Source organism: Camelus dromedarius, chromosome 15 (assembly GCF_036321535.1).
Source record: "Camelus dromedarius isolate mCamDro1 chromosome 15, mCamDro1.pat, whole genome shotgun sequence".
In the NCBI taxonomy this organism is placed as follows: Eukaryota; Metazoa; Chordata; class Mammalia; order Artiodactyla; family Camelidae; genus Camelus; species Camelus dromedarius.
Window position 1 is genome coordinate 8,879,107 of NC_087450.1, and position 16,443 is coordinate 8,895,549.

Sequence of the window (16,443 nt, forward strand, 5' to 3'; positions counted from 1 at the left end):
GGCTCTTAACTGACATATTTTAAGAAAAAGGTTTGAATTGCTGGTTCTAAAGATTTATGGCTTTTTTTAAAAAAAAAAAAAGGTTTTTAAATTGAAGTATAGTCAATTATGATGTGTCAGTTTCTCATGGGCAGCACGGTGTCCCAGTCTTGCAGATACATACATATGTTCTATGGTTTTAATTTGGAAGAGGTTACCAAATTATCTTCCTAAAAAGTCTCTCCAATTCCCACGTAAACCAACAGGGGAGCTCCCCTCTCACCAGTGTCCTATGTTACGTACAATTAATCTTTGCCAACCTCCTAGATCAAACTGGTCTCATTTTTTTTTAAACTTGGTATCTTTCTTTTGCATCGGTTAACACCTTTTGAACTGTTGACTGGTCGTGTGAATTCCTTTCTCTGTGAATTTTCTACTCACGTTTTGCCTTTTTAAAAATAAATATTCATTATTTTCTTAATAACCTAAAAGAGCGCTTCCTATATTAACGAAAATCATTTTTTAGTAAGTTTTTTTTTTTAATGGAGGTACTAGAAATTGAACCCAGGACCTCGTGCGTGCCAAGCACGCGCTCTACCACTGAGTTCTTCCCCTCCCCTCTTAACGAAAATAGTTTTGTTGGTTGTGTATTTGCAATTACTTGTTTCCAATTGGATGTTTGTCTCTTAATTTTGTTCATGGTGTTTCTGCCATACAGAAATGCTTAATTTTTATGTTGTCAAAATATGTATGGTGTCTGGGTTTATGGTGTGCCCCAAAAAGTTCTATAGAAGATTACATTAATTCAATGCCCTTTCTAAACCTCTTCAATTCCTTCTAAATGTGGTCAAAACCACTGCTAAAATCAAGGAAGCAAGGTTTCACCATTGATTTATTTAAAAGATCAAATTCATCTTCTATTTTGACTTCTATATGGCTTTTTTGAAAAAAATGAAGCCCAGAACATTGTCTTCATCTCTTGTCTCTGGGGCAGAGTTCAGACTTTTGCGCTTGCCTCTGGATTATGGTGGTAATGTAAAGATGTGAAGACAGAGGCAAGTATGAGGAAGGTTTAGTTTATTTATTTAAGGCCCCACATGTAGATAATTTTAACAGAAGAGAAATATTCGTTAAGTGATGGTCACTTTATAAACATTATCTCAGTTAATCCTCAACAACCCTATTGGGCATTATGATCCCAATTTCCAGGTGAGAAAACCAAGGCTCAGGTCAAGTAATTGAAACCAAGATTTAAACCCAGGTCTAGCTCTCTAAAAAAGTTTTCTACTGCAATGAGCGAGGATGCTGCTGCTCCTGAGAAAGCTGTAAATCCTCACATAAGGAATTCTTCATTAACAATGCCAAGAGCATGAAACCCACAGGCTGCCACAGACTCTAAGCTGGCCTGGGTGGCAAAGGAAGTGACTCTGGTTCAGAAGCTGAGTCATTTGGTTAAGATCACACAGCGGGAAATGACTGCTGGGTTTGTCCCCAAGTTCACCTGACCCCAGAGCCCGTGCCTGTCCCTGTGCACCACACCCATGGCACCTGAGATGCTGGTTCCTGGAAGGCGAGGATGACCTGGCACAGAACCCAGGATGGAAGCAAATAAGCCATCAAGTGGTGAAAAAGAAAGCAAAACCGCCCTAATCTTTATCAGTAACTTCGGCCCATCCCTCTGGACCTACTAGATGGCCAAATACTCTCAGACTTGAGGGGGGAGATGGCAGACACACATTCACCAGCAAGAGGGTGACAGGCGCTTCTCCCCAAAACAAACCCAGGACCCACTAAAGCGTTTTGATGCAGCCACCCATTGGGGCTGATGCAGGGAAAACAAATGTGGGGTCAGAGGAGGGCCGTGCCCAGGTCTCGGTTGAGCCCCTGGGACATGCCCTGCCAAATGTGGGCCCTTGGCTTTGCACAGGAATGAATTCAAGAGGGAGCCACAGTTGAGTAAAGATAGATTTATTTAGAGAGATACATACTACATAGAGTGCAGGCTGTTTCAGAAGTCCAGAGAAAGGCCACGAGGTGTGGGGGTTGAGTGCTCAGGTTAAAGTAAAAGTGGATACACACTCTATAGACAGAGCGTGGGCTGTCTCCTAAGAGGAGGGAGCGAGAGTGGCCATGAGGCGCAGTGCTGCCAGTTTTTATGGGCTCGGTAGCTTCACATCCCAGCAAGTGGGAGGACCATTCCAACTGCCCTGGGGAAGGGGCTGGGATTCCCAGGAACCGGGCCACCGCCCACTCTTCAGCCTTTGAAGGTTAGACCCGGAGCTGTCATGGCACCTGTGGGCGTGTCATTTAAAATGTTAACATATTACAATGAGCATATAATGAAGCTCAAGGTCTAGTGGAAGTCAAATCTCCCGCCACCTTGGGCCTCAAAGCCTGGCAGAAGTTGAATCTTCCACCATTTCGGTGTTAACTGCTGTCATCCCTTGCATGGCTGTGCCCTGCCCCCTCCCCTCCTGTATCAGTGCCATCTCATACAATTATAGCATCCTCTGCTCCCAACTTACCGGATACTCCCCAAGCCCCTTCTGGTGAAGGTCTTCCTAATTAAGAACGTCCCCTGCAAAAACGGACAAAAGAAGGGGTAGCAACCCTCTACAAAGAGAGAGCTCGCAGCGAAACGATTAGCTCACAGCTACAAGGGACTGGCAGCAGGTCTCGCCACCCGCCATCAAACTGCCCGGCGGCTCCCACTCAAGCGTCCCCTCTGGCAGAGCGTGTCTGCTGGCTCCCTTCCCGTCCCGGGCTGCCGTTCCTCCCACTTTCAGTGAGGCGCTCATCAAATACAGAAGGCCAGCAAGGTCAAGGGGCTTCCGTTTCTCCGGGGAACTCACCTGTCCCAGGGCAAGGCTGAAGAGGACTAAAACCTATGTCACTGCCTGAACACGATAGTCACCATCACCCCAGTCAATGGGACACCAGGCGCGCGTCTGAGCAGGCCTCAGCGCCAGCCCTCTTCAAATCCCACACGGACAGCGTCCCCACCATTTGTCAGGCATGAGGGGTGAGGCCGGCTGAGTTTTCTAACAGTCTGTTTTCAATCACTAGGTACTTGCCACTAATTAAAATAGATCGCCAGCTGTTCCACCCATCAGGCGCTCGGAGCAGTGTGCCAACCAGGGCACCAAGAGTGAATTGAGGACAGGTCTGGCTTGGTTTCATATTTTTAACAAAATACAAAACAAAATACAGCGGTGCCCTTTAATTGAAGGTAACTCTGTTCAGAAGTGGCAAAGCCCTGTCTGGTTAAGGCTGGAGCCAGAGCCCAGCCCCTCACCCCAGGGCCTCTTCAGGTGATTAAATGGACTTCTTCAGAATCATAAGCTCCAGAAGCTTTTAAACAAGCAGCTTTGACACAGCATGCCCAGAGTTCTGGGGATCCATGAAGACGGCATAGTCTCGCCTCCCACATCCTCACTTCCAATTCCATTTCTTTTCCCTACTCTTTAATTGTCTTACATATGGCACTCAATATAAAAGATTCCATTCTGTTTAAAGTTGGGAGTGGGCTCCACTACTTGAAAAATGTTTTAAAAATCACAATTTTGAGCATCAAACACTAAATCTATTCTAGGACCTGCCAACAAAATATTCTCCATTCTGCTATTATTAGTTATTTCAACACTAAGCACTGGAGACAGTCACCAGAAGCTTCTTGGCTGCCTGGTGCTGTATGCAACTGAGTCCCCGCCCGGACAAGGGGGATGGGAACAGTTAGATGCACCGCGGCAAGTACCATGATAGCAGTGTTACAGAAGGAATGATATTTCTGCTCAGACAAGGAAGGCTTCTCAAGAGGCAACACAAGACAGCCAGGGCTTAGTGGATGGGTATGAAGTTGCCAGAGAGAGGAAAGGGGACACACAGAGAGGTGTGGAAGTTCATGGCAGGTCCAACACAGGGCTCCCATGACATGGCTACAAGCACACAGCAAATGCCAGTGCCCAGGACTTTGGTTTTTAAGCAGAAGGTCAGATTTGCAGTTCCAGATGGGCTCCAGTAGCACTGGAGATGAGCAACTGTAGAGCCAGGAAGGCAGGTGAGGAGTATTTAAGACAGTCTAGCCAAGCAGTGATGGAAGCCTGGGTTCCAGGGCCATGCAGGGTAGTCAGTCTCCCTGGCTTACCCAGGACTGACACAGAACTTTCAGCACTAAGTCTTGGAGAGTCCCAAGCAGACGGGGATGGCTGGTCACCCCAGGGCAATATTAGACAGATCCAACCCCAGGGCCACCAGCCCTTCCTTGTCACCCAATGCCCGAGGCATCCAGCCATACTTTCAAATCCAGTTCCTGTTTATTTGGTCCCAAAGGGTCTTGCTCCTACCTGCCTTGCAACAGCAGGAATATTTCCAAGGGCCCCAGGTGACTGCACTGAACATTCTGATCTCCCTCCATGGACCAGCTCCGGGCTGAGAGGGACCCGTGCTTACCCTTGGTTTGCAAAGGCCTGCTAGCACACCACAACAGGCTGCTCTGAGAATGCTCGGCATGAACCCCAAATGAGAGGACAACCCAACATCTCCAGGTCTCAGCTGGATGATCCAGCAAAACTAATTTTGCCAGACACAGGGTTCAAAGCACATTATTTCTCAAGGACCTGGAAACACCCAAGTCACTACCACATCTGGCTGCTTCTTTTTCAGCTCTAAGATCCCAGATACTCCAATAGTCTCCACTCAAGAGCTCAGAGGTGAAAAACAGCTCCATGTTATTAAAGGCACCCAATCACAATCAGTTAATTCTGCTATCTGGTACTGTCAAGGAAAGGGGTAACGTGACAGTCGATGTTACTGGCTTTCAAACCATTTTAAGCAACAGGATGCTGAATGCCAAAATGCAGGAACAGAGAAACAGAGCTGCTCCAATGGAAGGGAGGGGCCTGGAGCGCATAACCACCTTGTAAGTGCCCCCAGAGCTTCCCAAACCACCATCACAAAGTACCATCCTGGGGCTTCTATGCTCAGCGAATGTTTCTTAAACTTGAACTATGGGCCACTCACAGAGGGGTGTTATCCTCGCTCCACAGATGTGGAACCAACTCATCGAAGGATTAAAACATGATTACATTTCAATGCTGTGCAGGTGTCGAATGTATTAAGATTTCACACTGGCAGACCTGGATCCAAATCCTGTTTTCACGTGTATTAGTCAGTCATACAATTCTGGATATTAGAAATCTGATACTCAGATTCCATCCTCTGTTAAAAGGGGACAGTAATAACTTCCTTTCTAGCAAGTATCTCCCCATCACTCCCCCAGACACAGGGACACAGACACACATACACAGTTTCTGGTCAAGATTCAATGCAGTGAATGCACAAGGTGTTTGGCCCAATGCCTGGCACGTGTAAATGTTTGATCAACTCCAGCTACCACTAAATGGAGACTCTATCAATACAATCCTCAGTTTATATTGCAGGCACCATATACATCGCACGGATGCTCACTACTGAACTATGTCTCCACCATGGAGCTGCTGAGACAACGCTGAGCAACCAAGAAAAGGGCCCTTTCAGGGCAATACCAGCCGCCATGCAAACTCCCACCAGCCTAGTCTCTCTTTATCATATCGGGTGCCTGCATTAAATGCCCCAGTGCCATCCTGTAATCATTCCATCTGTGTAAGCCTTAGCTCCCCAGGATCATTTTCACTCTTCAAAGGTGGGGCACAAGGCTGCTCAGGACACCACTGCCCCCCAGAGGACCAGCCTCAGAGGGGACTCTTAACTGAATGAACTGAACAGCCAGGCTTCAGTTACTAAGAATGAATGCATTGTGCCAGCAGGTGAGCATAAAATGCGCCACTAGCAGTAGGTCTAAGGGCCCCCTGGCACTGGAACATAGCTGGCTGGGTTCCAATCCCAGCGCGTCCACTTGTGTCCTAAGTGACTTTGGGCAAATTGCCTCATCTCTCTAAATCTAGTTTCTTTTTCTCCAAAATAGGGTTTAGGGTGTCTACCATTGGATCACGGTGAGAATTACTGAGTACTGAGACAGCTCCAATATAGTGCTGAATACAGTACCTGGCATTTGATAAATCTACGTTTTTAAATTATCATCATCATCCCCTGCTCTTTAGGGAGTTAAGTCTAGCTAGAGGATGGAGATACACTCATTGCGGGGGAAAAAAAAATTCACCATTCAGGGAAGTGGGGAAGAATCAAAAGATCAATACGGAAAAGCTTTCATCTCGCTTTGCCTCTGACATACGTATATCTAAACAATCTTGCCAAGACAGTGAGGGCAATCAAGACATTACAAAGATAATCTGTTTTTAAATGAGAACGTGGGGTTAGAGTATTTGTAGATTTTCAGCTGGGTAGTACTTGAGCTTCTTATCATAATGGTACAAAGCCAACCCCGATTAATGATCAACTTAAAAAGATAAAAATCTGACTTGCTCTAGGAACTTCTGTTCAGTGACATGAGCCAATGTAAAGCACAAATCTTATGACCATGGAATCAAGACTCCCTGTGCTGACCTAAATGTCCATCAACAGATGACTGGATAAAGAAGCAGTGGTATATTTATACAATGGAATACTACTCAGCCATAAGAAATGACAACATAATGCCATTTTGCAGCAACATGGATGTCCCTGGAGAATGTCAGTCGAAATGAAGTTATCCAGAAAGAGAAAGAAAAATACCATATGAGATCACTCATATCTGGAATCTAAAAATAAAACAGACAAATGAACTTATATATAAAACAGAAACAGACTCACAGACATAGAATGCAGACTTGTGGTTGCCAGGGGGGAGGAGAGTGGGAAGGGATAAACTGGCAGTTCAAGATTTGCAGATACTGACTTGTGTATGTAAAACAGATAAACAAGCTTATACTGTATAGCTGAGGGAACTGTATTTGATATCTTACAGTAGCTTATGGTGAAAAAGAATATGAAAATGAATATATGTATGTTCATGTATGACTGAAGAATTGTGCTGTACACCACAAATTGACACAACATTGTCAACTGACTATAACTCAATAAAAATAAATATAAATAAATAAATAAATAAGTAAATTTATTTTTTTAAATGTGGGAAAAAAAAAGACTATCTATGCTAAAATTCCAACTCCACCACTAAGTGGCCACAGGCGACCTCGGCAACCTCTTTTAGCCTCAGTTACCTTATTTTTCAAGTGGGAGTGTCTCTCTTGTAGAATTTGCATAGAGATTAAGACAGACAATGTAAACAGATTATCACAGGTGCTCATGAAATGGTGTCAATTATTCCTGCATTTCCTTTTAAGACGGAACTGTCGCCTGAAGGCCAGATCCCTGCGCTGTATGTCGTGGGCCCCCTGACAGGACTGTTGTTGGGGCTGGTCCTGCAAACGCATGTGTCACATGCAGAGTCACAGCTTAGGCCAGAGCTGCCCACAGAGAGGTCAAGATGGTGAGATTCCTGGCAGATACTCACTGCCAGAAACAAAAGGGGTTGGGGGGAGGTACAGACAATAAATATCAGTGATATGGGAGGCCAGTGGAGCTCTCCTCCATCACTGGTGGGAGCATAAAATAGTTCAACCACCTTGGGAAAAGGTCTGGGAGTTTTTTAATAAATTAAACACATCCCAAAGTCTATAACCCAGAAATTCCACTCCTAGTTTACTCAAGAAAATGAAAACATATGTCCACAAAGAAGCTTGTGCAAGAATGTTTATAGTCGCTTTCCTCATAATAGGCCAAAACTGGAAACAGCCCAGGTGTCCACAGCATTTGGGTCATATAGGACTCCAATCAGATCCTGGAATCAACAGCCTTCAAACTACTGATATACACAACACAGATACAGCCCATGAAGGTGGGTAAACGAAGCCTTGCGCAAAGAGTAAATACTGTAGGATTGTATACATGGAAAGTTCTAGAACAGGCAAAACTAATACAGTGGAAAATTTAAAACAGGGATTGCTTCTGGGGGTTGGGGACAGGGATCGCCTGGGAAGGTGCACAAGGGAATTCCTGGGCTGACGGTAACGTTCTCACATTAACAGAGGTTGTATTAAACAGGTATATGTATTTGTCGGTTCATCAGATGATACTTAAGATCTGTATCTCATATGAAATTTTACACCAAAAGAAAAAAGAGCAAATATTGAACTCTGGTTAATAATGTGCATGCTGAAGTTTTAGGGTTGAAATGAACTGATTTCTGCAATTTTTACTCTGCAATGCCTCAAATAAAACAAGATGGACCAATGACTGGAAGGATGGCAGAGTGTGATAAAATAAATCTAGTAAAATACCAATGTGGAGTCTAGGTATTCTGTATGTGGATGTTCATTACGTAATTCTTTCAACTTTTTAAAACTGTTTGGGAGAAAAGAACAAGTAGGGGGCATTTTTCATATACATACCCCAGCTGACAACAAATTCAGTGATCTTAGTAAGACATTCCTGAACTGTTCATAAACATTTCATTTTTATCTGTGCCAACCATGTTTCTTTGCATTGCATGGTCCACACGATCTGTGAAGCACAGATATTTCAAAATCAGCCCCGAGAGGGGTCAGCAGCTACCGACACTTCCTTCCTTCCTCACAGAGAACTCAAGCCGTCATTTGGAGGTTCATTTCTCTTGTGTGGAATAGAGGCCACCATCATAAATGAATGGCTGAAACTTGCTGAGGTCTCTACCACATTATCTCCCAGGTCTTTGATTTCCTGGGACCTGTATAAAAGAAAGTTGGAACCCGGTCCTCGCTCCAAGAGGCAGCGCCTCCAGCGACAGGGATGAACCCTGCTCCCTCTGCAAGAAAGGTCCTGGGAGGTTCACCAACCCTCTCTCAGTAAAATGGGAGCTGCTGCGCCTCTTGCTGTGGTGGCTGAACTTACAACACGTAAGAGGTTACACAAGTGATTCTCTCTTAATTCTCAGAGAGCTAACCCTCTGATGTTTCCTCTTTTTACAAATCAGAAAATGGAGGACGAGGGCATAAATGAACTGCTCCAAAACACACAGCTTGAATTCAACCCTTTTCTTTTTCCATTAACATTTTTCTATAAATAAAGAAGATTCACTTTGAATTTGTTTGCTACTGTCTTCACACCTAAAATTTTCTTTAAATTAAAGTATAGTCATTTTACAACATTGTGTTAATTTGTAATGCATAACATGTTTCAGTTATACATGTATATGTGTATATTCCTTTTCAGATTATTTTCCATTATAGGTTATTACAAGATAGTGAATAGAGTCCTCTGTGCTCTACAGTAGGACCTTGTTGTTTATCAGCTTTGTATACAGTAGTTAGTATCTGCAAATCCCAAACTCCCAATTTATCCCTCCACCCTCCCATTACCCACCAGTAACCATAAGTTTGTTTTCTCTGTCTGTGAGTCTATTTCTATTTGTAAATAAGTTCATTTGTGCCACTTTTTAGATTCCATATATAAGTGATATAAAGTATTTTTCTTTCTCTTTCTGGCTTACTTTGCTTAGTATGACAATTTCTAGGACCATCCATGTTGCTGCAAATGGCATTATTTTATTCTTTTTATGGCTGAGTAGTATTCCATTGTGTGTGTGTGTGTATGTGTGTGTTTGTGTACCACAACTTCTTTATCAGTCATTTGTCGATGGACACTTAGGTTGCTTCCATGTCTTGGCTATTATAAATAACACTGCCATGAATACTGAGATGTGTGTATCTTTTCAAATTAGAGTTTCCCCTGAATATATACTTAAACGTAAGACAAGATACTATAAATCTCCTAGAAGAAAACATAGGCATAACATTCTATGACATAAATCTTAATATTCTCCTAGGGCAGTCTAACCAGGCAATAGAAATAAAAGCAAAAATTAACAAATGGGACCTAATTAAATATATAAGCTTTTGCACAGCCAAGGAAACCATAAACAAAACAAAAAGACAACCTACAGAACGGGAGAAAATATTTGCAACTGATGCAACAGACAAGAGATTAATTTCCAAAATAGACAAAACAGCTCATGCAACTCAATAGCAAAAAAACAAACAGCCCAATGTAAACATGGGCAGAAGGCCTAAACAAGCAATTCTCCAGTGAACACATACAAATGGCCAATAAGCACATGAAAAGATGCTCAGTATCGTTGTCAATTATCAGCAAAATGCAAATCAAAACTACAATGAGGTGTCACCTCACACCAGTCAGAATGGCCATCATTTAAAAGTCCACGAACAATAAATGCTGGAGAGGGTGTGGAGAAAAGGGAACCCTCTCAACACTGATGGTGGGAATGCAGGTTGGTGCAGCCATTATGGAAGACAGCATGGAGATTCCTTTAAAAACTAAAAATAGATTTACCATGTGATGCAACCCTTTTTAAACCTAGAACTCTGTCTGATCGTCACTTCTTACCACACGCTGTCCTGAAACCACCCGTCACCTCTGGCAAGAAGTAGCCAATTTTACAAATGCTTGTCTAGAAAAAAAACTGGGTGAGGAGCATCAAAGACGGTGGCTTTCACACTGCAAGCTGAAAAAAAATGAGTCCGTTCTGACTAGAAACGCTTTTAAAGGCTAGAAGGTAACAGAGCTGACTGTGTCACGTTTAAGAACAAACATTGGTTCCTGAAATTTGTTTCAGTTGTGTATCAGTATTTATATGTATGTGTTTCTTGCTGTGGGGGCAGAAAAGTTAAGAGTCACTGATTAAGTCCCCCTGAATCAGAGGTTTCAATATGAGGTTTAATTTCCCAGATATGAAAAGCAATGCTGGAGGTGGGGGAGGGTGTAGCTTAAGCGGCAGAGTACATGCTTAACATGCACGAGGTCCTGGGTTCAATCCCTAGTAACGCCTCTAAAAAATAAATAAATAAGTAAACCTAATTACCTGCCCTCCAAAAAAGAAAAAAACCAATTTAATTAAAAAAAAAAAAAAAAAGTAATGCTGGAAAGGAATGGGGGCGCAAGAAGCACAGTCACCAGTAGCAGCAACAGTGCCCAGACTGTGGCCTCGGCCCCAAGCAGGTGCACGAGCCAAGCCTCACCAGCGGGCACGTGACCACATCCAAGGGGAAAGGCAGCTGTCCCTGCACACAGCTGCTCACTCTCAGCACCTTACCGGGTGCCAATAATAAAGGAGAATTTGCATTTTTGACAGGCTTTATCTGGTTGAAGAATCACTGGTTCCCATGGCCACATTCCGTAATTCACAGCCCCAACTAACAAAATACAAGCCAGAAGGACCTGATGTTGACCACTTTTATCACGTTCCCTCATGTTCCCGTCTCCAGTTCCATTTCCTCTCTTTCCCTCCAGAAACAACCCCTGTCATTTATCCTGTGCTGATTTTCCAGTTTATATCCTAATAATTTTAGGATGCGTGCATGTCCATGAGTGATGAACAGCATTATTGAGGGATTTTTTTAATTTACATTCAACTACTACGAGGTACTTGCCCTTTTGCAATTTCTCACTCAAATGTTTTTCAGATGTATCCATATGTATACACAGTCATTTCTGTGCCGTATAGTATCCCATCACATGGACGGTCCCTAAACTGTCCCCAAGATACTGTCATTATAAGCAGCACTGCTGTGAACATTCTTGGCCATTTCTCCTCCAGTTCATATGGGGATTTGTGCAAGGTATAGTCGGCAGTAGAATGGCTGAGTTATCACATACACGTAGTCGCAACGTAACTAGTTATTGCCAACCTCACATCCTAGGCTAACCACTAACAATAGCTCAATACAGGTCCTTGAGACTTAACACACCTGCACATGCACATATATACATGATTTCACAGAATATGAGCATAGATGAAGCTCTCTCATGCATTGTGTTGAGTTGCAGAGGACAGCTTTCTGCATTAACTGACCAACAGCCAGTGACCGGTGTCCACCGGGACGTTAAGGATTTTTTCCCTCATTACGGTAATTCAAGGAACTTTGTGCATAAACACACTGACAGGCTAGAACATGTGTAGAACCGACCGGGACTTCTGGACCCACCTCTTACTTTTACAAAAGTGAATGGCTGAGTCCCAGAGGCCTGGGTGAGGAGCTGGTCCACGGACCTCCCCCCCCCCCCCCCCCGCAAGTGAGGAATAAAGGGGCTGGAGGCCACAATTCATACAGTCTGGCCCCTGGCTCTCTAGAGGGCACTAGCTCTGCTTAAATGAGGAAAGCATTCCGACACCCAGCGTTGCTTTTACGCACCAGCAATATTCACGCTGTAGAACCCAAGGTGTGAAGAGGCAGGCTGGGCACCACAACAGTCAGGTAAAATCTCTCTGCTTCCGCGTGGAAAGCGAGCCCAGACCCAGAGACTCAATGACCCCACAGTACAGCAACCAGAGCCAATTCTCAGAGACAAGGGAGGGCTCCACGCCTCCAGTCTCAGGAAGGCAATGAGAATAGAAAAAGTTGGCCCCACACCTAATTCTCCCCAGCAAACGGATTCACCGTGCCTATAGCACAGACCAGGCACGCAACTCCAGCCTCGTTTCGAAAGCTTTCAGCTGCGCACACGCTGGGTGCCCTGGTGCTGAGTGGATGGGCTGGCAAGTGCACATCCGCACGTAACGTATCCGGTGCGATCTCTGACACCTGACCCTTGGCATATATGAGTTTGAATCCTGACTCAGCTTCTCATTAGCTATGGGACCTTAGGCAAGTTACGTGACCATCCAAGCTTCCAACTCCTCACCTAAAAAAATACATAAAGTCTCTGTCTCTCTCTCTCTCTCTCCCTTGTCTTCTGAGATGGCTTGCATTCTGTCTGTGGAGTGTGTACCTACTTTACTTTAACCACCCCCCCACACCTCCGACCCCATGGACATCTCTCTAAATAAATCTACTTTTATTTAAAAAAAAAAAAAAAGTAAAATTTGTACCTAGCTTACGGGGTTTTGTGAAAAGTAATGCGTTACTACACAGAAGTGCTCAGAGAAGCCCTTAAGCCCATAATGTATATTTAGGAAATATTCAGGGTGCTCACTTAGCACTAGTGCCTGAAATAAAGACAAAGCCCCTGGCCTTAAGGAGCAAGTAAATTTATCAGCATGTCAAATAAAAACAATAAAAGCGGGTGTGGATGCCAGGCGGAGGGAGGGGCAGGGATAGTAAACGTGCCATTCTAGAGGGCATAAGAGGGATACCCAAAAATTGGAGGGGGCCTCTCACCTCGAGGAGCTCTCTGAAGGGCTGAGACACACACTCAGAGGTCACACCCTCAGTGCTGGGTCCCAAGTCTTCAGCAAGTACCTACTGATTTCAGGAAAGGCACAAAGTCTTATTGGACAAACCAGGTCCCCAGAGGCTCTCAGGTGAGTAAGCCTCAAGGACACAGAGGTGATGGAAATGCCGAAGGCATGTGGTGCACAAACAAGCCCTGTCCCTTCCACACCCCTGTCCCCTGGGCTTCTCTGCAGCTGGTGCACCAGCGAGCTCCTTGGCGCTCCCCTCCCTCAGGTTCTCAGGCTCTGTGCTTCCTGGGTCCTCCACTGCCCTGGCGGCTGCCCCTTGGGCCCTTTCTTCTACATTAAGGAGCTGTCCCACACCTCTCACCCCTCATGGCCCCCGTAGGTAACCTCATCTCTAAACAGGAGGCTCATTATGAGGACTAAATGAAACAAACTGTGTGAAAGTGTTGGCACAACTTAGTTGGGTTCCCTTCTCTGAGGATGCTGGCACCCCCCAGGCAGCTGGACGCAACGCCCCAGCATCACATTGGAATCCTCTCCGGTCCCTGCCCACTACACTCCACCAGGGCCGTGCCCGACGTGGGAACGGACACCCAGCCGCTCCTCAAACCGGCCGCCCATCGGCCACCCCTCCACTCTGCATAAACTGCTCACGGTGCACATCACCGAGACACTTCTGCCCATCACACCCCTCAACACACCTCCCAGTGTTTCCTGAGGAGAGACTCAATGTTTGAGGCGTGCACACAAGGCCCCTGGGTGGAGCTCCAGCCCAGCTTCCAACTTCAGTCTCCACCGTGAGCCTTTTCTCCAGCTTGATCAGATCACTGGCTGGGCGGTGCACCGGGAAAGGCAGATTTCATCTCCCAGTAAGGGGTTAACAGAGCTTGACGGACTCCTGCTGCACAGCTTCAGCGCCCTCAATACTCAACAGGCACCCGGGCTCTTCACATGCCCCCAAGTTTATCTGGGTTCTTTTTTCCCATGGGGTTCAAGAAACGATCCAGGACCATGCGGACCCCGCTGTTTCTCCAGCAAGCCTGTGGCATGTGCCACTTAGGTGGGCCCAAGAGTGACCGCCATGGCCCAGGGCGGTGGCTGTCTCAGACATGACTTAGGGGCATCGTTCATCAGCATCTCTGTGTGTGATCTCAGTGAAGCTGTAAGATCCCAAACTGAGCCAAGCAGCCTTTCTCAGCACTCGGATGGGAGACAAATGGCTGACAGCAGCGCCCCGGGCGGGGGGGGGGACTGACAAAGATAGACTTCTCCCTTGATGGCCAGGGCTGCCTGCTTTCCCAGCCTGCCTATTGAGCCTGTCCCACAGACCTCTGGTAAATTCTGTGTGCTTAAATTAGCCCAGGTTGGCTTCTGAGGCTTGAAACCAAAGAACCCTCACTAATAACTATATATATATATAGTTCTTTGGTTCCCTGAACAAAGTCCCCCAAACCTCCCCCAGCAATGGAGCACCCAGAGCCATCCCCGGGGGTGGTACCTGTCCCATCTGGAGTTGACCTCACAAAGGTAGGTAGCATTTTCACTGAAGCCGTGGGGTGGGTGGTAGCTCCGAGCCCTTTCTCCATCTCCTTGCGGAACCGCTTAGAAATCTCCAGGAGGGTCTCATCAGAGAGCCGCATGTGGTAGAGATACTGGTCAACCTGAAAGAGGGGGAAGTGAGAGGAGTGACCTCACGTTGTTTGCGTTAAATGAACTACGGCATGCGTCTACGTCAAGGACCATCACTTAGCTCTTCAAAAGAATAAAACCTGGTATGTACAGAAGGTCCAGAAGGTTAAAGATCATTTAACCAGAATCTATGACAGAACTTTGTCCTTCAAAAAATTAAAATTAAAAAATGACTAAAAATTAAAATTAGAAAATGGCTCATTTTTTAGTGGGGGAGGGTACAGCTTCGCATGCATGAGGTCTTGGGTTCAATCTCCAGTACCTCCATCAAATAAATAAACACACAAACAGATCTAATTACCCTCCCCCCACCCAAAGGCTCATTTTTATTTTTGGAGAGTGCTAAAGACTGGGGGAAAGGCATATTAGGGAAAAGGGGGGCTCTCTTCAGAAAGGATGAGTTTAAATGTCTGTGACAACATCCCTGGAACTGGGGTGCGCTACTGACCATCACCTCTGGTCCTCCCCAACACCTCATAAAGCCAGTCATGCCAGCCTTAGTCTCCCTCGGCCATTGCCTCTTGCCTGGACTTACACAATCCCAGATTTCCATCCCCAGACAGACTCCACTACTCCCCTAAAAGCTTTCAGTGATTTCCCATTACAACCAAACCGCAAATCCTTCTGAGGCCCTATATAAGCTGGCCTCTCCCACTCTTAATCTTCCTGCGTGCCTCTGCACTCCTTGTGCAGACTCCATCCTCGGTTCAGTCCTCCGAAACTCACCCAACTGGCCCTTTCCTGCCAAGAAGACTGTTCACGCAGACCCACAGCTCCTGAGCCTGCTCTCCATCTGTGGGTCCCTTACCACCCCTCCAGTCCTCCCCGCCCTGGAGGCCTTCTCTGATCCTCCCACTAAAACAATCAGGCCTCCCTGTTTTTCTGAAAACTCAAGACTTTTTCCTTCACAACACCATCCTCAGTTGGAAAAAAAAAAAAATATATATATATATATATATTTATTTATTTATTAATTAATTAATGTCCAAGTCATTCAGCATCAAAGGCAAGAACCGTGACCACCTGTTCAGCTGCGCATGCCTGGAGCCTGGCACAGCGCCTGACACACAGCAGAGGCTCTACATACTTGGTAAAGCAACCTCCCCCATCCTCAGAGGCTGGCTCAGCTCTCCTGAGTTACTTCGTTTCTCTTGTTTCCAACCTAAATTTACAGGAACTCCTCCCAGACATAAGGCCAGGAGGAGAAATATTAGGAGTCCCCTCAGACAGTGTGCTTCTTGAAAGCCGTCATCTGCCTGGGCCACGGATATTCCCAGTTTCCTCCAGTCAGGAAGAGGTCGGGTAGAAATCCATCCAGGAGGCACGCAAGTTTCCACAGGATCTCTGTTCTCAGCAGCAGTGTCCGGGAAAGGTTGAGGCTGCTGGCCGCGGCAGGGGAGGAAGAGAATCAGGACCCTTGAGCCAGGTCACAGCTGTGCCCTCAAGGTCTGAAGGTCATGGTCCTCCCAGCCTGGTCGGCAAACTGGGGAACCAGAAGGGACCTTGCCCTTCCCAGCTCCCAAACTCCAGGATCCCCAAGGGCAAAGTGTGGCCACGACCACTCTTACTCCTGTGCGAAACACGAGTGAATGCCCACCTGTCCCTTG

At 45.8% G+C, this 16,443-nt stretch overlaps 1 protein-coding gene across 4 annotated transcripts in view; it reads right to left on the minus strand.

Moving 5' to 3' along the window:
- HK2 (hexokinase 2) overlaps window positions 1–16,443 on the minus strand; it is a 63,140-nt gene that overhangs the window by 29,711 nt on the left and 16,986 nt on the right. For 3 of the 4 annotated variants that reach the window (XM_010975591.3, XM_031467360.2, XM_031467361.2), the window contains one exon: window positions 14,646–14,808. In XM_010975591.3, the coding sequence (XP_010973893.1) occupies window positions 14,646–14,808 (163 nt within the window). Of the gene's footprint in view, window positions 1–2,504; window positions 2,558–14,645; window positions 14,809–16,443 lie in introns of those variants that run through there. The other variant, XM_064494345.1, reaches the window with a different exon arrangement.